The following is a 23761-nucleotide window of genomic DNA, read 5'->3' as shown; positions in this document are numbered from 1 at the left end:
TAGATATAGATATATAGATATATATAGATATAGATATATAGATATAGATATATAGATATAGATATATAGATATAGATATATAGATATAGATATGAGCTTTTCTTTTCATGACAGTTGAGGAATGCCCGAACTCCTGCTCTCACCACGGACGCTGTGAAGGACGAACCTGCATCTGTGGGCGAGGCTGGGAGGGAGAGGACTGTTCTAAATTCTCCTGTAAAGACAGGAACTACTGTGGAGAGTTTGGCACCTGTGTAGGGCCAAATATCTGCAGGTGCCGAAACGGGTGGCAGGTACACATTGTTTAGTAGCAAAATAATTTCATTGAAACCTAATGCGAAGGACATTCTGCCAAGGGAAAACATATTTACTAAAATCTAGAAGATTTGGTGGTCTGTGTTGCAGCTTTAGTTGATAGCAATTGTGAATGTCCTTGTTTTCCACTCGTAACATTGCCATAATTACGCCATGTTAGGGCCGAGCATGCACAGTTAGCTACTGCAACAGGTTCACCAGCTGCAGGTCCTGTACACGGGAGGTTGGATGTGGATGGTGCGAGGAAAGACAGAGTTGTGAATCTGGGCTGTACAGAGGGCCGGACGTATTACCATGTATGACATGGTTCTACCACAGCTGTTTCACTGTGGGGAAAAGGGACCAATGCTCGAGCCAAATAGAGGTATTTTCTCCGAGGAAATTTTGTGTTTTGTCGTTGTTAATAGGAAATTGACAATAGGTAGATAAAATTACCTTCTAGATTTCGAGCTTTGTGTCAGATCTTTGCATTTTTTTGTGATTTCTTCATTGTCCAGGAATTTTGTCATTGTACTGTAGTATTGATGTCTTTTGATTCATCCATTTCAGGTCCTTGACTGTGAGCAATGGCAATGCAACACCTCCCTCTCCACAACTACCGTAGAGTCCTGTCTAAGATGTCAAGACGTAAAAGGGTGCTTCAAGGACTTGGTGAGTTGTCAGGATAGATAAGCCGCATTCTCATATGGTATTGGCTATGGCAATATTACGGCCACTCGAAAAGTGCACTCCCTGTCTATTACACATATACTGCAAAACCTATATCTACAGAAATAACCGTGTAGATGCAATAGACAATTGCAATATATAGCAATAGAGTGAATGGTTTGGTCACTCCAGTTTAGCAATGACCGAAACTCAAACAATTTACTTGTACTAGGGCGAGGACTATTGCCACGTGTGGAATGAAGATCAGTGTCCGAAGGGTTTCATCCACCCACTGTACAACGACACCACGCGCATTGAGAAGATTCTCATCGGCCATAACGTCGAGTACGTCCCGCTGGAAGGCAACACCTTGTACCGGTGTCCTGTCCGCTCCAGCTGGGGAGCCACCATGTTTGTGAATGAAGGGGACCTGGACATTCGGATCGGTCAGGTGCTGTCCAGTCCTCAGGCAAACGGTGTACTACACAAGGTGGAACAAGTTATAAAGACAGGTGAGAAAATATATAATGTACAAAGATTGTCCCTGCCACTTTTTCGAGACGATGTTGTACGTAGTTGTTCCAATTGGATTTCGGTTGCGAATTACATTGATGGCCCCAATTCAGAAGAACTGAGACTTGCCTTGTGTTCCTACTACAGACAGTTACATCGTGATAGTGGCGCACCCTGCTACTCTGGAGGAAATGCTGGATTACAGTGACTTCAGCCAGGAGGTTGAGCTGGAGATGGCTGTGGACATGAAGAGGAACGAGGGAGTTCCTGAACTGTCTGTGGTGGAAAGGGTGCTGAGTGGAAACGGGACACTCAATGGGAGCACTGTCCATGTCATCACGGAAGGTATGTTACCGTAGTCTCAGGAATGCTTTGTGTATGAATGATACTCTATGCATAATGTTTAGTATTTCTAGGTACAGAAGTACATGCACAGGTAGGTGGACGTTTGGCGTATAAAAGATAGAAATTCGAAATGTTGATCTCTTGAGATGTAGTCTTCTTTTGGAACATAAAACAGGACTATTTGTTGAGTACAACGGTGACTGTGGTGTTAGAAGTAAGATTTTTATATGACATTGAAATATGGCATAATTGTTTTGGAACAACTTCACAGATGCCCCCGTCTACAAGTGTATTGGGGCCCGGGCCATGAATGAAGGAGAGGGCAGCTACCACCTGCTGATGAGAGACATCCCTGATCACCTGTCAGTTGGTGACGTCATAGTCAGTAACCATAGCAACGGGATCCTGGAGCAGGTTACCCAACAGACAGCGACACCTCACGGAGTCTTCATACAAACTCAGCTGCAGGATTGCTTTTCAGCTTTTAAGTAAGTTGAAGTCATCTAACTACCGTTCTAGTACCCCATACTGCATTTTCCTAATTAAGTTGCTACATCCAAAGGTAGCCGCAAGGAACATGGAGCAACAAGGCAAATCTTAATGTAACGTTAGCTGGTGATGGATATTACTAGATTTTATCATTTTATCATTCTAGCTTCCGGGAGGAACTGACAACAATGGACGGAGCAACCCTTCCTGCTTCCCTGCCATGTTCGGGTGGACCGGATGGAGCACACGGGCTGCTCATCGTGGACTCTGCGGGAAGAGAAGTGGACCTGGAGACTGGCGACGTGGTGGTGGGGAGACGGAGTGGCAGGCTGCTGGCAAAAGTGAGTACATGCTTTAGATGATTACTATTGTAGACCGTCATTCTATGAATCAAACTGCCTTACTTTTGGCTTTTGCCACGTACGTTTCCTAATGGCTGAATTCCTAATTCCTAATTTGCAAATCTTCTAGGTTCTGAATATCAGCACTGCGGCTGGGTACAAGTTAGTGGAAGTGGAGCCTATCCTGAGCAGGTCCACCATGACAATGCCATCAAGAAGAAGAAGGCGACGGGAGGATGTCACCGTATCTCCACCCAGGCTTCCTCTAGACATCATCATGGAAGACGAATTCTCGGTATGGTTGTTTTCCGGCAGGCAGAGATTTGATATTGTCAAAGGCTAGGAACTTGGCTCAGCGTTGTACTAAAAGAAAAAATATTGCTGTTGGAGAAATTCGTATCACATGAGAGAGAATGGGAAGGATTTTATAGCCCACGATATCACATCGTTTTGATTTAGAAACTTTTCTTGTGGTGCTTCACATCAGTTAATTACTACACGTTAATTTGATTTGCTGATGAAACATACGATCCGATATACCCACGGGAAGATATCATGGGAAATGATATCGACCCTTCGGGCTGTAGATGTTTAGCATGCAATATTAGAATATACCCATACAACCCCACGTTATATGATACATTTTACAGGACCTCACGGATAGTCACAATATCAAACTATCTACAAGTGGGAGACTTTCAGCTGGAATCAAGCTCTCACTTGCGGTGTCGACGTCAGAGTTTGGAACACCCACGCTTAAAAAGGCCGAAGCTTCCTTCGTTGGTGGACGGCTAGAAGTAGGGCTGGGAGGTTCTTTAATCGTTTCGGAGAGGTAAGTATATCCACCAAGGTGTCTATGTACATTCAAAATGGTACCTATCCGTAACAATTATCAATTTGAAAAAGAAATACAAGGAGAATACCGTACCCAGAACATTTTATGCTCGTTTCGAATTCGGGAGGCGGGGATTACAGTCTTTTAGAACTCCATATTTGAAATACAGTATTGCTTATCATATTAGTATTTCCTGTGATAAGGAAATCGTTCTCTGCCTTTCTGTGTTGAATCCTAGTTAATCGCTGTGCGTTTCATCCCATTAGTACAAGTGCCAATGGCAGTTTCCCGATGGCTCTGCATCCTATCTACCCCTCTCTCTGTGTAGGAGAACAACTGTGCATACCAGCCAAAATATGGGCAGACCTTGTCACCTCGTATGAAATAAACGCTACGGTGGGTAAGATCGATTTGGAATTACAATGCAACAGCCAACAGAATCTTGTCCTTACATCACTAGAAAAGATCTTACCATACAAGATTACTGAAAATTCTAAAAGCGTTCTTTTAGAATTCACTGGTTTTTATACTGTATTTCTTTGTCGTAAAGCTGTTAATTAGTTTTCTTGGCACATGTAGTATGATCGCAAACTTTCGTCTGGGATGACTCTTTTTTTTAACTCCATCCATACACCAGGGTCCAGGCAGTATTCAAATGTCCTCCACTGTGGTCAAACCAGACATTGACGGCGGGGGAAGCTGGCAACCACAAGAAGGGAGTCAATGGTTCTCTTTCGACCAGAACGAGGAATCCGTGAGTGTTTTACGAAAGTCAACATCTTGCATAATCATATATATCTTCAAAAGCAATCGATACCAAAGCTTTAGACTGGACCATCTATATAGAAGGTAAAGTGCTTAGGCCATGTTGATGTGATTATACGGATGACATCCACGAGCGAATCAATTTTCGTCCTTTTCCCCAAAAAAAGTATTCGACCATACTGTAAATCGTACAAAATGAGCAAATATATGTCGTATGTTGCAAAAAAAAGTATTGGAAAATGATACTAATGTCATAGAAGACCGAAATCAATTCAGGAAAGGAAGAAAATGTGAAGAAATGAAAATGTCTATTACTATTCGCCATACCATACTCGGTGTGTTTAGTCATTTGTTCAACCTTTATGACCACGTAGATTTCACAATAAAGGAAACTTTTTTTGCCAAAACTCGCCTCAGTTTGGGGTCCCCAGAGGATGTCATCCATAAAATATCAAATCAACATGGCCTTAACGAAGTACAAAACACGTGCACCCTCAATTGACTTCCCCTCTTTCTACTAAAGGACAGTGCAGATATCGTGATATCTCACTATTCGGGAACAGCGACCGAAAGTGACCATCACATCGAATTGGAGCTTAAAGTCCAACCACGGTTTTTCATCGAGTTTCCCACATCTGGAGATATTGAAGCTGAAGAGTTGACGATACCACTAGGTAGGCTTGTTTCTAAACATGTTATTTTTGCCTGTCTATTCAAGTATGAAGGATGCTTCCAACAAAATCAGTCTTCTTTCTAGAGATTAGAATATTCTCAAAAGTATACTTTATGTTTGTGTCCAGATGTGAATGATCCAGGGGACGCTTTTGGGTACAGTATCACCACCTCCATTCAGGCCCAAGCCCTCCTACGTGTATCAGCCCAGTCGTGTTCTACTGAGTGCCCGTATTCAGACAGACCACAGAACGTTGACGTCACGTCATCATTGGACTATCTGACAGGGACGTTCAACGTAGTAGTCGGAAACAAGGATTACTATGAGGAACAACAATGGAGACGTGAGGAGTGGATGGACTCTGACAGGTTAGAAATCCTTCTTGATTGTTTGACACCAACTGCCCATAATGGGTATTATATTTAAATCTGTAGAAAGCCGTCTTGGGTGCAATGTTCGATACGCGACATTCATATTGAGAGTTAAGAGGGACTAAGACTTTATTTTCGTTTTTACAGCCAACATATCGGAGGTTGCCCCATTCTCTACTTGTGGGTACAGAACCATTTTGTTTCAGTATGAAGAGATATCTTTAAAACAAACTAAGATTCTAAACTTACCATTTCCCATTAGCCCAGAGAAGTTAAATACATATTAATTGACAATATACTTTGTTTCAGAGATTGCAAAGCACAGCCGTCAAGTATTGATACCTGTAGGGACAGGGACGGTTGTTCGTGCCCTGATAGAGCAACCACAGGGGTGCCGCATCCTACTGACGAGAGCTTCTGCATGTGCCCTTGTGACTGTGGAAATGGGAACATAAGCTTCACGGTATCAATAACTTTCCTCTTTTGTGATGATGATTGTTCCTAGATGGCCGACACAATCGTATATACCTGGGAAAACACCACTTCTACCATTTCTTCATAACAGCACCCAGACATCTCCGGTGGTGGATGTAACTGTGAGTTGTGCCCTGATGGAGACTTCAAAACGGTGAACAGCGAGGGACATCTGTACTGCCCATGTCTGTGTCCTGACAACAGCCCATCGGAACTGACCAGCAGTGGGAAATGTGACGTACGTTTTGTCATATAAATTTTTGTCAAGGATGTTGCAAAAATGCCAGCTACTCCTACATTAATTGGACAACACATCTACAGGGTTTAATAAATCTCAGTAATACAAAGGTAATGCAGGGATCTGCAAAAACGTAAGGAGCAATAACGACCGCGGAAAGTCACGGGCAACACAACGTTACATGTACGTCATGTTGTGGACTGGTATACTAAGTCTTGCAATTCATCTTGTTGTCTTTACAGTGCACGTGCCCCTGTCCTGACGGTAGCAGGGATGTGTTGCTGAGTGACGGCAGCTGTCCGTGTAAGTGCATCTGTAACAACTGCCACGAGTCGGTTCTTGGTGATGAAGGCTGCATCTGTTCTGACAGGTGAGACATCAACTTGTCTACCTTAATGATGTGCATTGATATGACATGCACGATGACATTTTGATACCTCTTATGAACCTTCCATAGCTGTCCTGACTGTGAGAATGACGAGGAACCCGAGTGGCAAGACTGTGTCTGTAAGTGTCCACAGAAGACAGAGTGCGGGATCTCACCTACATGTGTGGTGGGGAGGATGGGGCCGGACTGTAGACAGCCAGACTGCAGGCCATGCCAAGGTACAGTCGTATTTCGGGGGTATCATCCTCATCTTTGGCTAGGTTTGATTTTCTTTCATGTGTCAGGTAAGTTGGTAACGTGTTCGATTGATGAAAGGTAGCGTTTTACTCAGCCCATCTTCACAACGAGGCCTTATTCTCTAGCTTTCCGTGATTGCCACACCAAGACTGAAGATGACCCAAATCTGTACTTCTTGCACTCACAAGGATAATGTTTAAACACTGGTGAACTGTTTAACGGTTTAACCTTTTTCATTAAGGCTGCTCCGGGAACGGACGATGCACCACGTCAACAGACAGCTGTCAGTCATCCTGTGTCTGTTGGCCGCAGTGGTTCGGTGACTGTTGTGAGCTGCGCCGTCCTCGTCCTATTGGAGGGGACCCTCATCTCCAGACACTGGACGGTAACGATATCTTGCGTTGTGCATATACAGAATGTTTTACTCGTACCAACATCATGTGCAAGGTACGTGACTAGTCAGAGTGGCCTCAAATGCAAACAATATCGTCACTCAGCACCACAAGACAAACTCCCCTTCTAACATGATCCAACAGTGTTGAGCTTTTGGTCATACCCTCAACGATTCTTTTTGATGATATCAATAATTCTTTTTGTGTTAGGAACGTCATACGACTACCACGGCATTGGTGAGTTCTGGGACTGTAAGAGCGTCTCCAATGACTTCGGCGTACAGACCCGGATGTACGCCTTTGAAAGGGCCTCTCTGATTGGTGGAGTTGCAGTGAAGGCTGGGCACAGCGTTGTCACTCTGATGACGTTACCCAGTGCAACGGAAAAGGACGTCCCCACTTTAAGGTAAGGGTTTCCTCGCATCTACATACAAGCTTGCATAGCTAATGATAGAATACATTCGTAATGTAGATTCGTAATGTATATTCATCAACATTTCCCATTGATGATGTTTGACATATGTGACATGTAGTTGAGCTGAAGACAAGAAACCTTTTTAAATCGCATGTTTCTATCATTTGGCCACATCAGGATCGACGGTGAATTGTGTCAACTTTCTGTCGGAGAGAAATATCTCCTTAACAATGGGACAATACATCTGCTCGCCCAACAACCTTCTACAAACGCAACAGAGTCAGGGGCTGTTATCATCGTGTCTATCACCTTCGCATCAGGTAAAGTTGTCCTCTTACGTTACCGTTAGTGTATTCCATGTAGTATATGCGTAGGTATTGGTAAATAGCACTTTACAACATACTCGGCACATCAAGTATGATTTTTGCAATGATGTTGATGTATTCGTGTCCCTTTTTTCTGATCTACTAATTTTTTGCATTCCTCAGTGCTATTAAGAAATCCCGACGAAACTGACAGTTTTAGCAATTTAATTTCGTATCTTTCCAAACAACAGGAGCAACTGTGTCCTTTGACGTCCGGTACTCACCAAAGATGGGCCGACAGTTTGTGAACATTTTGTTCAGCCCCACTGCCACGTTCAAGGGCAACACGGAGGGATTGTGTGGGCTCATGGATGACAATAATACCAATGACTTCACTGGTCCAGACGGCGCTGTGTACAACGACTCTTCTGTATTTGCTGAAACCTGTAAGTACTATGATAGATTTTGCCATAATCATTAATATGTCTATGAAATACTGGGCATAACTGTAAATTTTACGTTCAAATCTCAAGTATTTGTATAGTGCAAAGCGATGCTATTTTGCAGCAATGCCTTTGTTGTGTGTACCTCTAAAGTACACTGTTTGCTTTCCTGATCTAAATGTCATCCTTTGATTTTCTAGGGCGGATAAATAAAACCCACCACGGCTCTGGTCTGATGGGGTCCTGGTCATGGAACTCTTCTAACTTCCATCCTGATGACGTCATGGATCCTGCCTATTCTGACCCGAACCACCGACCTTCTGTGGGCATAGATGGGCTGACTCAGGAAGAAAAGGAAGTAAGTGACTGGAGTTTGGACTGCTTCTACTAGAAACAGTTTAAAAAACGCTGTTTTCATTTTTATCAAGAAAGTTGGGACCTTTTATACTGAGACGGTATGGCCATGGCCAAAGCTTGTTTATCACCCTACCTACATTGGTGTAAAAGAATATACTACATACAGATTACAACATACAAATTTGTTGTGTCATTTGCGCTGCAGAAAGCTGAAGAGATGTGTATTGCTCTTGGGCTGACCGGCACTCTTCTCAATGAATGTATCTTTGACGTGTCAATCACCAACGACACAACCTTCACTGAGCAAGAGGTTTTCAAAGGTATAATAAACGCACTTTGTTCTTGATTACTCTGTATTTGTAGCATTCTATGTTGGTTTTCATCTGGAAGTATTTACTGCAGAACTTAATGAAAGCCTTGTTATTCTGTTGAAAACAACATTGTTTCACTCAATCTACAAATCTACACCATTGCAGGTTGCCCAAACCAGTGTTCCGGTAGGGGTCGCTGTGTAAACGGAACCTGTGAGTGCATAACGGGCTGGTCTGGTGAAGACTGTAACCTTGGCAACTGTACAGACTGCTCCGAGGATCACGGGAAATGTGAGCTGGGGTTCTGTGTGTGCGAGCCCGGATGGGAGGGAGCAGCCTGTGATCAACAAGGTACAATGTAATACTGGAATAACCTCTGTATGGTGTATAGCACGCAGCACGCATCACATAAAAGGGTAATATCGTGCATTATGTCTACACAGTGTCAGTCATTTTCATGTATTGAATGTTTTCTTCTTGCATCTAGTTGATCTATTGGGGAACACAGATACCAGGGTGTGCGTTCATCGAAAAAGCAATTTGCATTATATGCCTTTATCACGTCATACTTTTTACCTGTTTCGTTTTTACCTCCACAAATCTTCTGCCAGTGCCATGCCAGTAAATATCGTAAAGTGACAGTTGATGAAAAGGGGTTCTAATTGTTTCTATTTCATCTTGTAGCAACATGTTATGCCGTCAATAACTGCACCAGTGTGGACCACGGGATCTGCATAACCACAGATGTCTGTAGATGTGAACCAGGCTACATCGGTAAGACAAACATCTTCAATCATGTATAATATTGAATATAATATATTGAATTGACTTGCAGAACTTCTGTCAATAAAGAATCTTACTTCACCATTATCAATCACCAACATGTACAACACCTAGGTGCTGACTGCAGCAAGGTTCCCACGTGTGGAAATGTTGCTAACTGCACAGACCACGGAGTTTGTGTGGACTACGATACCTGTTTGTGTGATGAACAGTGGACAGGTGACAAGTGTGACCAGTTCTCATGCGCAGCGTTGGATAACTGCTCTGGTAAGTTCATGTACTATATTTCTTTCTCAGTATGTAAGTAACAGGGAAGACATAGGCATTGCGTAGGCCATTTTGATAACATACGGTATTTACAGCATGTAAGTTCATGTTCACAAAATTTGGGAAACTTTATTGAGTACTACAGTGAGGAAACGTGTATTTTCCATGCAGGGCACGGTCGCTGTGTGGACATAGACGTCTGCTACTGTGAGCGGGGCTGGACCGGCAGCTCCTGTGTCACTCCTGACTGTCCTGCAGTCAACCAGTGTTCCCGCCAAGGAGACTGTGTTGGTCCCAACATCTGTCAGTGTTACAGCGGATATCAAGGTCTGGACTGCAGTGAAGCCCAAAGCTGTCCTGACTTGCAAGAATGCAGTGAAAACGGGGCTTGTGTCATCAGTTCTGACGGAAACGAGGAATGCCGGTAGGTCTTCGTAAAGTTATGATTTTGATCTGTTATTAGAGAAATTAAATTTTATCGCTACTCCGAGATATGACCTTAATGTTTGTCTTTTGTCGTTTATCATTTGAGTATTGTAATGGCTTCGACATAATCATGATATCTGCTGTTGCTCTTGCATTACAGCTGCTTCCCAGGGTTCAGCGGTGCAAATTGTAGCCACCCAGACTGTACTGAACAGAATAACTGCACTAACCACGGCAGCTGCATAGAGCCCAACCTGTGTCAGTGTGACAGTGGGTACACCGGGAATGACTGTGCCAACTTCTCTTGTGAAGCTTTGCAGTATTGTTCTGGTAAGTACTGATGGATTACCAAAGTCTATGATAATGACAATCCTTCGCGTATTAGCCATAAAGAGAAACTTAAGACTTTATACGGACATTCACAAAAATGCAATTTCAATCTTTGATACAGGCCACGGAAGCTGTGTGGGGTTTGACACTTGCAGCTGCGATCCTGACTGGTCAGGTGGCTCCTGTAACGTTGCAAATTGTAGCAGCAAGAATGGCTGCTCCAGCCAGGGCACGTGTGTTGCCCCAAACACATGTGAATGCTTCCCTGGGTTCCAAGGAGAGGACTGCAGTGAAGAGAACGTGCCTAACGAGAACCCGCCCACATTCCAGAAGGACAGATACGATGCCACGATTCCCGAAAACCAGCCAATAGGAACGGCGATAGTAACAGTATATGCAAATGACACTGACATTGGACGTAACGGTGAGGTCAGGTACAGGCTTGTTCAAACAGGTTTGGATGATGAAAACTTTGCAGTACATCCTACTTCAGGGATCATAACTTCAGTCGTAGAGTTTGACTTTGAATCGTTGGATCACACTTCGTTTACTTTCATGGTCGAGGCATTTGACCAAGGGGTGCCGACACTGACGGGAACAGCCACGATAACTATAAACATCATGGACCAGAATGACAACAAACCTGTCATCAGCATTCCTCCTGACACCGAGTATAACCTTCAAGCCACCTCCCCGATCGGCTTCCACGTGACCACTGTCCAGGCTTCTGATGCTGACAGGTCCGACGATAACTCCAGAATTAGCTACGGAATCACAAGTGTCAGCCCCTTTGTGTCTATCGATGCCACAAACGGCAGTGTAACCGTCAGCAGTGCCTTGGAAAGTGGCACCTTCGTGGTGAGGGTCCGTGCGTCAGATCACGGTTCACCGCCGAAAACAGACGAAAGGAGTCTTCGTATGATCGTGACCAACGTCAGCACCAACACAGCTCCACAGTGTCCAGAAGATGAATGGATTGAGATCGCTTCTCACAATCTTACAAGAGGTTCCACAGTCGCAACCATAGAAGCAGAAGACCCGGACAACGGTCCAAACGGCAACGTTTCCTACAGTTTCAAGTCCCAAACAGGAGAACTGGCAAGCTTATTCGGCATCGACCCGTCAACTGGTCGGATTTATGTTCATACTGAAGTACCACAGATTAACGACACTTTCTCAGCTGTTTCAATGACAGTTGAAGTCAGAGATAACGCTGTAGATTCCATGTCATGTGAAACGAAGGTCGTTGTGATAATAACTTCACCTGAGTTCAGTGGAACCGTGCCAGACAACGTATTCCCAACAACAACAACAACAACAACAACAAAAACAACAACAGCAGCAACAACAACATCTACGCTGTTAGCAACCACATCTCAACCAAAAACGACAGCTTTCGACAGATCTACCACCGGTTCTACAACGCAGCCAAACATTACAACAGACGGCTATACAACAAGCACTGCACCGGCAACAACAACGGAAGGTAGGGGTGCATCTGTTGAATAGTTTCATACAAATGCTCTACGAGTAAAACATAACAGCAACAACGAAATTGTGGTGGGATGGCAACTCTTTTATCATGATCGTTGCAGGCAAGATGCCATTTTTGTTACTTGTGTGCACATTGAAGCTGTTAACATGACACATCCTGTCATTCCGGTACCTATGGCAGTGGAAGCACGTTCGTTCAGAGGCGTCCTGAGGATAACAAATCTGGAGTGGAAGGATGAACTGCTGCATCAAACATCTGATGAGTTCAAGAATTTCTCTAAAGTCGTCCAAGAAGAGGTCAGTACAGAGTAAAAATTTAACCAAGAGACTCCATTATAATTTTCCTTTGCACTTTTTTTGCTAACTAATCCTAAGTTTGAGTTATACGTTCTTTTCCATAGCTGGATGGTGTGTTCAGCAACAGCAGCCTTGGGGATACATACGACTCTGTCGAGGTTACAGTCTTTTCGTAAGTAATTCTTTACTGCTCTTAGGTTTACATTTTATCTCCGTATGTGAACATCACACATATGCGATGTTTATTGGTCCTGTCGGCAGTGAACTTTTAATACCATATTCCTTTACCAAAATATTAATTGTTTCATGCTTTATCCACTAAACATTGCAGAGTGGTAATTGAGGTTGCTCGTGATTGCTCGTACGTAGGCAAAGCTAGCGTAACAATTACAATTTTATACACAATTATTGATGTCTACTTTTACAGGCAAGTTTTTGTCCAATGGTTATCTTTCAGTCCCGGGAGTGTTAAAGTAGACTTCACGGTTCGTTTCAAGTCACCCACGGCCATTGATACTGATGACGTCCAAGCTGTGTTGTCGGGGAAGAAAAACATTGGTGGTCTGGAGATAGACGATACTGTCACCAGCATCATAGCTATAGGTATTTCCACGAATCTCAGCATACTGTGCCATATTTTAAAAGCATTATTGGAACCATCATAATAAATCCAAGCGACGAAGGGCGTTTTATCGGCATTACCTGTGCAACAATTTTGATTCACAATATATGTGACATTGAGATCAACGGACGACTTGGCGATGATTGAAACGTTTATCATTTACCGTACCCACAATCCCAACAGAACAGGACTTGTTTTAAAGATTGCACTGCTGTTTAATCTAATCTAACTCTTTGTACAATTTCAGAGGTGGCCGGAGATGAGGACAGTGCTGGTGAGCATATTTGTCACAGTTCTTGATCAATTGATCCATCAAAACTAGGTTTCGCTGACTTGACTTGATAAATGAATAAATAAGTGAGCTGCTATAGACAACAAAATTAATGGTCGAAAGTTTCAGGTAATTATAAGACGATAACGAAAAGATGGTGATAAGCACCACATGATAAGCATTATCGATATTACGAAGGAGGCCCTCAGCCGCCTCAAGGCATTCAAACTGATAGTCGGACTAAAGATGGGCCTTTTTTTCTTTTCAGCATGGTACCACGACCCTATATACATCTCAGTCATCTGTGTTGGCGGCTGCAGTCGTTGTCACAGCGATCGTTGTATTGGTGATTTGCTGTGCTTCAAAGGTAAGGAAACAGTCACAAAATGCAAGGAGAAATTGCATTCATGCAATTAGACATAGCTGACAAGTCTTAAGTTGGTATCATTGAACATGCCATGCGTTAGGAAGTATATGTTAATGTTTAACACACTACCCCATTTTATAACATTAACAGGGTCGTCGCAAGCCCGCACCCAGGCATAACCATGGACAACGCTTGCTACAACAGCACATGCTGATTCCACGGGCGAAACTCTCGCGAGAGCCTGCGAGACAGATGTACCAGAACCCAGTGTACAGCGTCAACGAATGGATCGGGGATGAAGATGTAAGTTAACGTAATATTCAATTTACGGCTGTGATCAGCAATGATACATGATGACACAGTGTATCTGATGAATTCAGAAGGAACTTAGATGAAACGAATACAGATAGAACTGACCGCTATTAGTTGACAAGTGTAGAAGTGCTTCTGTAGTGCTGTTTTTAGCAAGTTTTGACAAGTTGTTTATTGTGAAATGCGTGTTTATTGATAAAGCTTTGGAACTATTTATGTACCTTGAATTTTTCTCTAGCAGTTAACTCGGCCTTCGTTTCAAGTACTGTCCCTATCCTTCCTGCAAAAAGGAACATCATTGGCTATTGACAGGGAAATATTTTGTAAATATTGTAATGTACAAAATGTTAAATCTATTAGCACTTAAACCATTTGGTAGACTTGATGACAATGTAGGCAATATATATGACAAAATAACAAACCCAGGCGGGAACTTTCGTAGGTCAACAAATGTTTATTTTTGCTTCTTTCGCAATTATCTTGTGTTTCAATGTAATGAAACAAGTCTACTTAGCTTGCACTGATGAACCTGGTGTTGGAAAAAAATACAGCAAATGCGAGTAACGTTAACGTTACTATCAGACGTTTTTATACATTGAAAGTGGTGCAACACACTTGAAATTAAAGTTTTGTCATAATTCAAATAAATAAATAATATCCAACCTCGGCGTCATCATTTATCTATTAACCTTAATAACTCATAGTTATAGGAAGGAATAGCATTTTCCTTTGTTACCAAGATAAGTACATCATAAGCCTTATATGGCTGATTGTTTTCCTCGTCTAATACTATTTGAGGATTAGTTTTCAGATATCTCACTTAACAAATCAATAGAAAAATCGTCTGGCAAAGACAGGGGCACCTTCTCCTTATACAATCGTACCAATGAACGCACTCCTAAAGTGGAAAACTTCTCGATCGAATGTCGTGCCAAATCACGTTACATCTCTTGCCAAAACCTAGCCAGCCTGGCTGCACTGCCGTAAGTGTTAGCTTTAGACCCAATACACATGTTGTACTGTACGGCCGGGAGGTTTGGGTCACAGTGGATGGGATGGTATACGTGGATCAGACCTGGGTCCACCGAGCGGAAGGTTTCCACCTCACTTTTGACAAACTTGTCAAAGAGGCTGAGGTCCTCCAGTCCCCATCCCCGGATGGTTGTGTCAAACTGGCCAACATTGGTGAAGTCCTCTCGGTAGAGACAGGCCATACCGTAACTGCTAAAGCGCCAGTAGCCAGTGTCCTTCGTGAAAAGATGGTATCCCTTCGCAGTTTGGCCTCCTCTCCGGTTTGGTTGGTCCCCTCCTACATTACCCCCTACGTCAGCAAAGTTGGGGTCATACTGACTGAACATCACAGGAAAGTACACCTGGCGACCTAATACGGTATTGCTACGGCAACGATCTAGGAAATTCTCGGTAAAGATCAAGTCCACGTCACAGAAGAAGAGCAGGGAACTGTTTCCAAAGTGTGAGGCTCCAGCATTGAGGCCTTTCCCTCGAGAAAACGGCCCAGCCATAAGGATAACCTTGATCGTAGAATCGGGATATTTTTCTCTGTAGTCATCTAAAACGTCTAGAGCTCTGCTAGTTTCTTCTTCTGTGCTTTTGAACAGAACTATCAGGAGTTTTCACATTCGATTGTGTTTCCAGACAGACTGCCTCGTAGTTCTTCATGAATCTTTCGAAAATTGACAGGCGGCCGTGAAGGGGCACGATGATGTGTAATGTTTCTTCGCTAGTTGGTGTCGGTGCCATATCAGAGATTAAACGATGCCATCCGTTGTCTTTCGAGTCTCTCTCCATCAGTTCGGCACCTGTGTGTGACTGATGTAGGTAGAGCGATTTTCTTCCCAGCATCATTCTGGCCTTGTGCTTGAACTTACGGCGGCAAACAACGATGAGGTCCAGCTGATAGTCGGGCCCTCTGATCGGGTCCACCCGCTGGTATCCGTGGCTGATGCTGCTGTAGTCACACCTGGTGCGGTAACGGCGTTGGTACTCACGGTTTACCGTATGCAGTGCCTGTGGGGAGAACAAAGGCACGAAAACAATGTATTTCTCAACGTCTTCCTTGTTTCTTGCTAGGTGTTTGCATTCTGGTATTGTAGAAATTTCTGTTGAGATTGTTTATAAATATCAACAAGGATCACAAGCAAGAATCACAATCACAATGTTTACATACCTGTACAATGTTCTTGTCCATCGATGTTGCTTGTTTTTTGTTGAAACGTGCGCTAGACGCTTGCATGCTGACACTGTACAAAACTTTGTTGAGACTGTTCATGAATAATCGCAAGTACCACAAACAACCATAACTTTAACCGTCACAATGTGTGCATACCTGAATGATGTTCTTGTCCATCGCTGTCTTCAAAACCGTAGGTGTTCTTCTACTGGGTCCTACACCCCCGATAGTTGCATGTTGGTACAACATTTTGCCAATGACAGCGTTCCATGGATACACATCCCGGGTCTCCCTCGGATGAAAGTTTGCCTTGAGGTGTTTTTCCCATTGTGAATAAGCTCGTGCTGGTAGCTTAGGCTCTATCAGTTCTGTCATCTGTTCGACACTGTGGTGTAAGTCGAACGCGCGTCGCTTCAGATCGTGTATACGTTGGCCGAGGAGGTAAGTATGAAGCTTGTACTGATACTGGGGACGTTTGTTTGGGTGAAGCGTGATGGCGTTATCTATGATGGCCTTGTGGAGCTCTCCAATATTCCCCCTGTTGTAATTCTTGTAGTCGTTGAAGAAAATGTCCCTGGTATCGAAAGCAGACGTACAGGTGATCCCAGCGAACTTCGTGATGCACCGTCCGATTTCGACGTCCTCGTGTGAGGAGTACAGGTTCTTCAGGCACCAGGGGATGTTGGGCACCACCCTCCGCAAGGTCTCCCGGCTCATGATCATCCCCGGCCCGCCCATGCAGTAGTTCTCATCCGGTCTCAGTCCAAGACGGCCAAACTCGTCCTCTTTTCCAACTCCAGCCTGTCCGATATAAAAAGCACGACTAGAGTCCACTTTTCGAAGGAATTTTTCAAGTCTGTCTCCACGTATGTAGACATCATCATCCGCGCGTACGAACCACTCATACTCATCCAAGTAGTGGTCATGCATGTACTTCAACATCAGGAACGCCTTCTTCTGGGGAGGGTAGACGTCCGAAACTCTCGGGATAGAGACGATGGGAATCTTGTTGCCAAGTGAGGCTTTTGAATCCGTCGCCGAAAAGAATTCCACTTTTCCGGAAATTTGTTTCCCCCAGGTTTCGTACGTGGCGAGTGCCCGGGAATTCAAATACTTCTTCGCCGTCATAACACCGACATAGATGTGACCCTTGTACTTCAGCGGGTGAGTGGAATCTGGTCGGGCTATCTTGGCTTGCTCACTCGCTTCGGACAGGTGGCCTGAGACGCTCTGTTGACCCAAGTTCTTATCAGGCACCATCAGAACGGTAAGCCACACGGTCATACTGAAACCCAGAATAACACCGGCCGAGAAATTCATCAACATGCCGGGCAGGCCGCTCGACAATCTTGGTCGTGCATTCCCCATCTTTTTGGTCTCCCTCCTTTAATTTTCTGAATAAAAAAAGGATACAGAAGAGATTTGTCATCATTGTAGGTATACGTATAGCACTCATCTTCTGGCATAACATTCAATGTCTGAAATGATAAGATCACTTCTTCGAGGGAGGTCAGTTTAGACAGTTTAATGACGCATGGCACCACCAATCAACCTTGCACTCGACTGACCACTCTCGAACCAAGGACATTATCAATGAAAAATGTGGTCACTTAGATTTAAGTTAGAATGCATTTTGGTCACTCGTCTTTGATATGCAAAAGAGCCATTTGTCTGAAACCGGAAACACTACTTTCCAGCAAGGAAGTTTTATTTAAGAATAACCTTAGCCTGATACATAATCGCAAACGATAACCCTACATGCATTTTGTTCCATCATCTATTGTCAAACAGTGCGTCAGCCTTTGGGACGAAGGGAGGAAATAACAACAATGGGGTATTTTGTACCGAAGAACTGCTTCACTCTAGCAAGCAAAATCAGACACAGTACCATACAAATTGATCGCTTAGCTATATTCGATATATTCGACGAAGAAATTCCGGAAAGGAACACTCACCAAATGTAACTCAGCGTTAGATTCACAGGGCCCGGTTAGAACACATCCAGGGCGAAGTTTCTCCCCCTACAAATCACGAGTCCACACGGTGTTGCCACCTGTTCCTGGGTTCCAGGTGCACGGAATGTTTAAACTGGCCTACTTTTCTCAATGATTGCATTACTGCTGTTTGGTTAACGGTTTTGAGTTGTTTCCCTAAAGAGGTCGGCATGCCGTAACATGTAACGTGTATATTGTGACGTTCACCTGGTAATCAGGAGAGGCATCAACTGCCGCGGTCAAAGGTCAACGGCTTGTTTTATGAAGTACACTGATGACAACCGTCGCTCCCGTTTTTGTGATTTCTTGCCGCCAGTTTTAAGATGTTGTGAAATATTTTTATACCATTCAGAAGGAGGCAAAAGTGAGTACAGAGGGAAAGTGTCGATGAAACGGCAACATCACAGTTCCACGTTTTATCACGGTTGGTATGTCACGTATGGGGGAGGGGGGCATGAAATTCTGTGCGACAGCTGTGCCAACCGGTCGTCCAGCTGTTGTGTTAGTAGGTTTTTAACCAGTTGTAGGTCGGCAAGTGCAAGCTGAATGCAGGAAGATCAACTCGAGGGAGGAAAGATTGAATTCAGGGCAAAAAATTATGGAAGACTGCTGACTGGACTATATTTCCATCTTGTTGACTATAATTTTCTTGATCACACCATCGAAAAGCTGCTGCAAAATAATTATAACACTTCAAGATGGTGGTGGAAATTGAGAACTTCTACGGCGTGTATCTGCTGTACTGCACCAACCCCAAGTACAAGGGCCGGACGTACATCGGCTTCACGAACGACCCGAAGCGGCGCATCAAGCAGCACAACACGGGCACAAAGGCAGGGGGAGCCCGGAGGACGTCCGGCAAAGGGCCCTGGTGAGGATCATTTCCATGTGGAATTTTGTAAAACAGAAGTTAGAAAAAACGTAGTTCAACTTGTTGTAGTTTTCTGTCAAGTTCTCTGGAAAAAAGGCACTTTCAATACCACAATATCAGTTTCATGTTGTTTTGCAGGGAGATGGTACTGATCATCCATGGGTTCCCCAACAACATCTCGGCACTGAGGGTGAGTCAAGTATCACAATACATTGCAATCCTAATGACAAAATGTAATTTGCAACCTCTAACACAGTGATGGATTGTATTTATTGAGCTTATTTTGCTATTACAAATGTATTGCTACTTTGATTCTCTCCAGTTTGAATGGGCGTGGCAGCATCCTGACAAATCCCGCAGACTGAGACACCTTCCAAAGAAGTCCAGCAGAGAGACAGCTTTTCAGGTACATGAGTGACTCAAACCTTTCATGTACTGTCAAACTTGTCTAACTAAGAAGACTGCAGCAAAATTTCTACCCATTTTGTGTAAGCTGTATGGATAATGGGGTGAAGTCACTGCTTGCGTTGTTAAATTATTAGACTTGTAATATTACAACCCAAGGCTCTGTTTCTCTTACTTAGATATAAATGCTACTTATCATAGCAACAATATCTATACATCTATAATTTTCTACCTCTATTATCTACCTCCAATAGCACAAGTTTCGCCTGGTGTCCAACATGTTACGAGTGGGTCCCTGGTGTAAGCTGCCGCTCACCGTCAGATGGTTAAAGCAAGAATACATGCTGGAATTTGATCCCCTCCTGCAACCACCCAACCACATGCCTATAGGTATGCCCAATTTTGGCAATGGTCATCTTGTAGTTAAACTTAGAGCATACGATTCATGGAGTTCCTTACCCAGAAATATGATTATGATAAGCTAAGTACGGTAGTCCTTTTTTTTTTGGCTTTCATTGAAAGCCAGAAACCTGAATTTGACCTTGTACAATTAAGTGTTTTGACTTTAGTAGTTTATTGACATTTCTACAAATCTATGCACTTATATCTACTGATAATGGCAGCAATAACCAAACTAAGTTACTTCATGCCTCCTTCCCTGCAGCCTATGGACCTGTTCAGAGCAAGAAGCTGAAAAAGAACAAGGTCAAGTCTGTTGCCAAGGAGACACAGAGCAGCCAAGATGATGATGATGAAGATGATTTTGTACATCTGTCTCAAGGCAGAGTTACCAGATGTGGTGTCTGTGTGAAGAGACTACAGGTACATGTACATGTCATCCGAAGTCAATGCCAAATCTTGGCCCATATGGTAGCTGCACTTACCTGTATCACTACTAGCACATGTTCAAAAATGTCATTTTACTCTTTAGTAGGACAACACTGATGAAGGTAGTTGTAGATCAGCATTTGAAATAGACTTAGCAATGTTGGAGTCACTCACTCATCAGTCCCCTTCCGAGCCAGGTGGCGCATGGGGCTCCAAGTAGCTTCTCCATCTAGGCCGGTCAGTAGCCACCTCCATCGAGAACCCGTGCCTCCTCACCTCCTTCTCTACTGTTCTTCTCCATGTCACCCTAGGACGACCTCTTGCTCTTTTGCCCTGCGGCGTCCACCTCAATGCTACTCTTGTCAGATCACTTGCTGGTTTGCGAAGAACATGGCCTAGCCATCTCCATCTGCGAGCACGCAGGGTCTCGCTCACTGGTTTAAGTCCTGTCTTAAGGTATAGGTTCTTGTTCGAGATGGTGTTAGGCCAAAAGATTTTGAGGATTCGTCGTAGACATGTTGGAGTCTCCAACTGGGAAATATAATGTAATATTTCTATGCACCTAGTTGCTCCTATTTGCTACATTAATGCCTATGACCCGTTCATGATTGCCTATCTTCACAGGACTTTGACAGTCAGGTGTCATGTGTGCACCCCAGCTGTAGCATGAAGGCCCACCTTACCTGTTTGGCCAGGCACTTCCTCAGGAGAGCAGAGGACAGCTTGTTGCCTGTGGAGGGGACCTGCCCAAAGTGCAAGGTGAGGCCAGACTTCAAATTCTATTATTGTAAACAACCTTAGCTATATGTATGTTGTAATACCAGGGGTCAGTGGCTTACCCGCTATATTTTTTCATGTGAAAAAAAGATAAGTGCAAAAATAAATTCATACAAATGCTAGAATGTAATGGTAGTTCTCCAAAACTAACATTACAACTTTTATGGCTTCATGTATGATATGGTTTTCTGCTCCTCCTGTCGTAGGTTAGTCTACTGTGGGGAGAAGTCATCAGGCAGAAGTTAGGATGCCAGGATGTACCACCAGATCCTGATGATGTGAGTATTCTAAACATGATTTGCATGAATGCTGTAAGCACCATTTGTTCCCATAGGTTTGTAGAACTACCAATGTACCATCTTTTTTGAGAAGGAAACAATGCCATATGAAAGGTATATGAGAGTCCATTTGGATACTAAGTAACTTGACATATTTTTTGTCCTTACAGCAAGCATCACAGTAGTCAGATGAAGTATGAGGGACCTTATATATGGACCATCATGGACGGTACACTGTCATTGGGAAGAATGATGGCACCAGTCACTGGACATCTTTCAATGGTCTTGTTGCATTTGTAGAAAGAATATTTAGATTTGGTCATATATTTGTAACAAAAGCTTGTATATTGTGGAGAATGGTAAGGCCCTGTTTGTATGACCTGTACATCTATACTAGTATTTAGGTTTTTACTGTACTGTTGTCTATTTTCATGGTGTTAGTATAAAATCTGTCTTAAATCTGATAACCTAAATTTTAGAATCGTGATTGATTTGAAATATCCTATTTAAAGCAGTTTTATACAGAAATGTTAATCAATTTAAGTTGTAAATATATGTTCTAAGTTGAAAAACTACTGGTATATATTTTAGAACTTAGAAAGTGCTAGTAACTTACTAGTTTGCTTATTTCTATTACAATATTTATGAAATTATCACCAATTGATTCTTGACAGCCAACATAGTGTTTTTAACGTTTGTATTTATTTCAACAATAAAGTTCTGGACCGCAACAGAGTAAGATTTTTTTCTTTTGTATCATGTCCACAATAGTGTTCTTCACAGGTCTCCTCTGGAAATAACGCTGGCTAATATACAATAGGTAAACATGAAACTCCCTCAGCTGAAGATTGGTGTTCAAAAATGCAGTTGATGTACATATGTATAACCTATTGTGTGGGTTATTCCACTTATCATATGCAAGATGGAATAGAAAAATCTACTATTTCTCTTTCATACAAAAACAGTGCAAGCAGTGGTACATTTGTAATACATTTTATGATGTTATACAGGCCATTCTTCAACTGTAACATCAAGCATTGTTGTTAAGTAACAGTTAACAAATACGGGATACAGAATAAAAGGCTTGTAACAATGAACTACGAAAGACTATCCAGGGATAAAAGTGCAGTTGTGGCATCTCAACTACTGTTGACGATTACAACATGCACTACAGAACAGAACAGAACTGACTACTTGGTAACTATTGTTGGCAGCAGTCGTGCAGTGGTGAAAAATACAGAAATCCCATCTGGAGGAACCAGTTCTAATCAAATAACAGCTGCTTCACTGCTGCAAGCTCTATATGCAGTTTGTTCTAATCATATGTATGTAATCATAAGTAATATATTCCACATGGCAACTGCTGTGGACACAAATATGCACATTCTACTGGTCAGTACATACTCCTGTATATAAGTTGACTGTTGTAACTTAAATGTTCCTGAAAATATTGTATCCAGGTCTGGCATTTTCAAGTCCATGAGCTTGATTGCATGAATCTGATTGTATTTCTGTAGTCTTGCTGTGGCAAGGGGGTTGAATATCTGTACTGCATACGATCCGGAAAGGCTCCAAAAGTTCTGACGGCAGAGTTGTTCACCAGTCTACAGCTGAGGGTGATGTCATGTCCACAGGGGGCGGGAGGGGGGGCTTGGTACTTTTACTCTTCCTCTTCATCAGCTGGCAGACCATATTTATGCTTGATGTCCTTCCACTGTTTCTGTAGAAAAAAAAAAACAAGATGTCAAACTTCTAACGTTTGAGCAACTCTATACATTCTCAGGTGAAGCATGATTGGTTCTTTGCATCCAAAACCTGCTCAACTGCAAGCACTGAAACAAGTTAGTTCTTCAGGCATTCATGATCTTGAGTTATAACACATTAGTACATCATGTGTACATGAAAACATGCTGGAAACAACTGCCAAGCATACCTGACATCAGAACTTTATGGGTACAACAAACAGGTTAACACTGGCATTCAAACAAGGTAACACATACAAATGTACATGAACACTACTAGTGCCTACTGAAGAAAGCTTCACAGGTTGGAGATGGGACTTATTTTTATGCCTTAAAAATTCATTTTTCGAGTCATTTTCTTGTAAATTCTCCCAACAGCAACCACTCTGAACCTTTCTCCATAGCTCCTATTATCCAACCAACCCAATAATGACTGTATATGAATGTTGGTGTTCATCTGGGCACTAGTCATCCTGTGCTGTCACCCTATCCTTGATGTCTTTCCACTGTTTCTGTGGGTACAAAGGTATTTAGACAGGCTACAAAATCTTTGTGTCACTGCTTACACCTTAGAATTCCCTTCAAAGTGCATCAACAACATGAAACTACGTAAAATCATCCAAATATGTGTAGAACCATGGAGGTCTTTTT

The 23761-nt window shown here is 43.0% G+C and overlaps 2 protein-coding genes, 1 long non-coding RNA gene and 1 pseudogene across 3 annotated transcripts in view; 3 read left to right on the top strand and 1 right to left on the bottom strand.

The window, feature by feature from the left end:
• The window catches only part of LOC109466754, a 17921-nt gene extending 5293 nt beyond the window's left edge, over positions 1-12628 (top strand). The window contains exons 5-34 of the mRNA XM_019764580.1: positions 115-293; positions 476-679; positions 865-966; positions 1196-1475; positions 1624-1821; positions 2093-2309; positions 2477-2651; positions 2782-2946; positions 3302-3483; positions 3753-3882; positions 4124-4240; positions 4775-4925; positions 5052-5292; positions 5605-5758; positions 5861-6007; positions 6250-6377; positions 6465-6613; positions 6874-7017; positions 7235-7430; positions 7617-7759; positions 7996-8190; positions 8388-8549; positions 8754-8864; positions 9021-9206; positions 9753-9909; positions 10222-10329; positions 10492-10661; positions 10783-12147; positions 12325-12452; positions 12557-12628. Coding sequence (XP_019620139.1) covers positions 115-293; positions 476-679; positions 865-966; positions 1196-1475; positions 1624-1821; positions 2093-2309; positions 2477-2651; positions 2782-2946; positions 3302-3483; positions 3753-3882; positions 4124-4240; positions 4775-4925; positions 5052-5292; positions 5605-5758; positions 5861-6007; positions 6250-6377; positions 6465-6613; positions 6874-7017; positions 7235-7430; positions 7617-7759; positions 7996-8190; positions 8388-8549; positions 8754-8864; positions 9021-9206; positions 9753-9909; positions 10222-10329; positions 10492-10661; positions 10783-12147; positions 12325-12452; positions 12557-12628 — 6056 coding nt within the window. The remainder of the gene's footprint in view (positions 1-114; positions 294-475; positions 680-864; positions 967-1195; positions 1476-1623; positions 1822-2092; positions 2310-2476; positions 2652-2781; positions 2947-3301; positions 3484-3752; positions 3883-4123; positions 4241-4774; positions 4926-5051; positions 5293-5604; positions 5759-5860; positions 6008-6249; positions 6378-6464; positions 6614-6873; positions 7018-7234; positions 7431-7616; positions 7760-7995; positions 8191-8387; positions 8550-8753; positions 8865-9020; positions 9207-9752; positions 9910-10221; positions 10330-10491; positions 10662-10782; positions 12148-12324; positions 12453-12556) is intronic.
• Positions 12629-12915: 287 nt separating this feature from the next.
• LOC109464071 lies at positions 12916-14562 on the top strand. The gene is made up of 3 exons (XR_002139863.1): positions 12916-13348; positions 13614-13712; positions 13863-14562. It is a non-coding gene; the product is annotated as an uncharacterized LOC109464071 (long non-coding RNA).
• Positions 14468-18290, bottom strand: LOC109463861 (annotated as a pseudogene).
• A 156-nt stretch (positions 18291-18446) lies between these two features.
• On the top strand, positions 18447-23030 carry LOC109463947 (structure-specific endonuclease subunit slx1-like). The gene is made up of 8 exons (XM_019760860.1): positions 18447-19080; positions 19219-19270; positions 19403-19486; positions 19740-19875; positions 20150-20307; positions 20938-21072; positions 21297-21368; positions 21539-23030. Exons 1-8 carry the CDS (start codon positions 18908-18910, stop codon positions 21551-21553), a joined length of 825 nt encoding a protein of 274 aa, XP_019616419.1. The 5' UTR covers positions 18447-18907; the 3' UTR covers positions 21554-23030.
• The last annotated feature ends 731 nt before the right edge of the window (positions 23031-23761 follow it).

The sequence above is a fragment of the Branchiostoma belcheri genome, unplaced genomic scaffold (genome assembly GCF_001625305.1).
Source record: "Branchiostoma belcheri isolate BF01 breed outbred unplaced genomic scaffold, Haploidv18h27 scaffold1, whole genome shotgun sequence".
Lineage (NCBI taxonomy): Eukaryota > Metazoa > Chordata > Leptocardii > Amphioxiformes > Branchiostomatidae > Branchiostoma > Branchiostoma belcheri.
The sequence above is the reverse complement of the archived record's forward strand: the minus strand, read 5'-3'. Positions and strand labels throughout refer to the sequence as shown.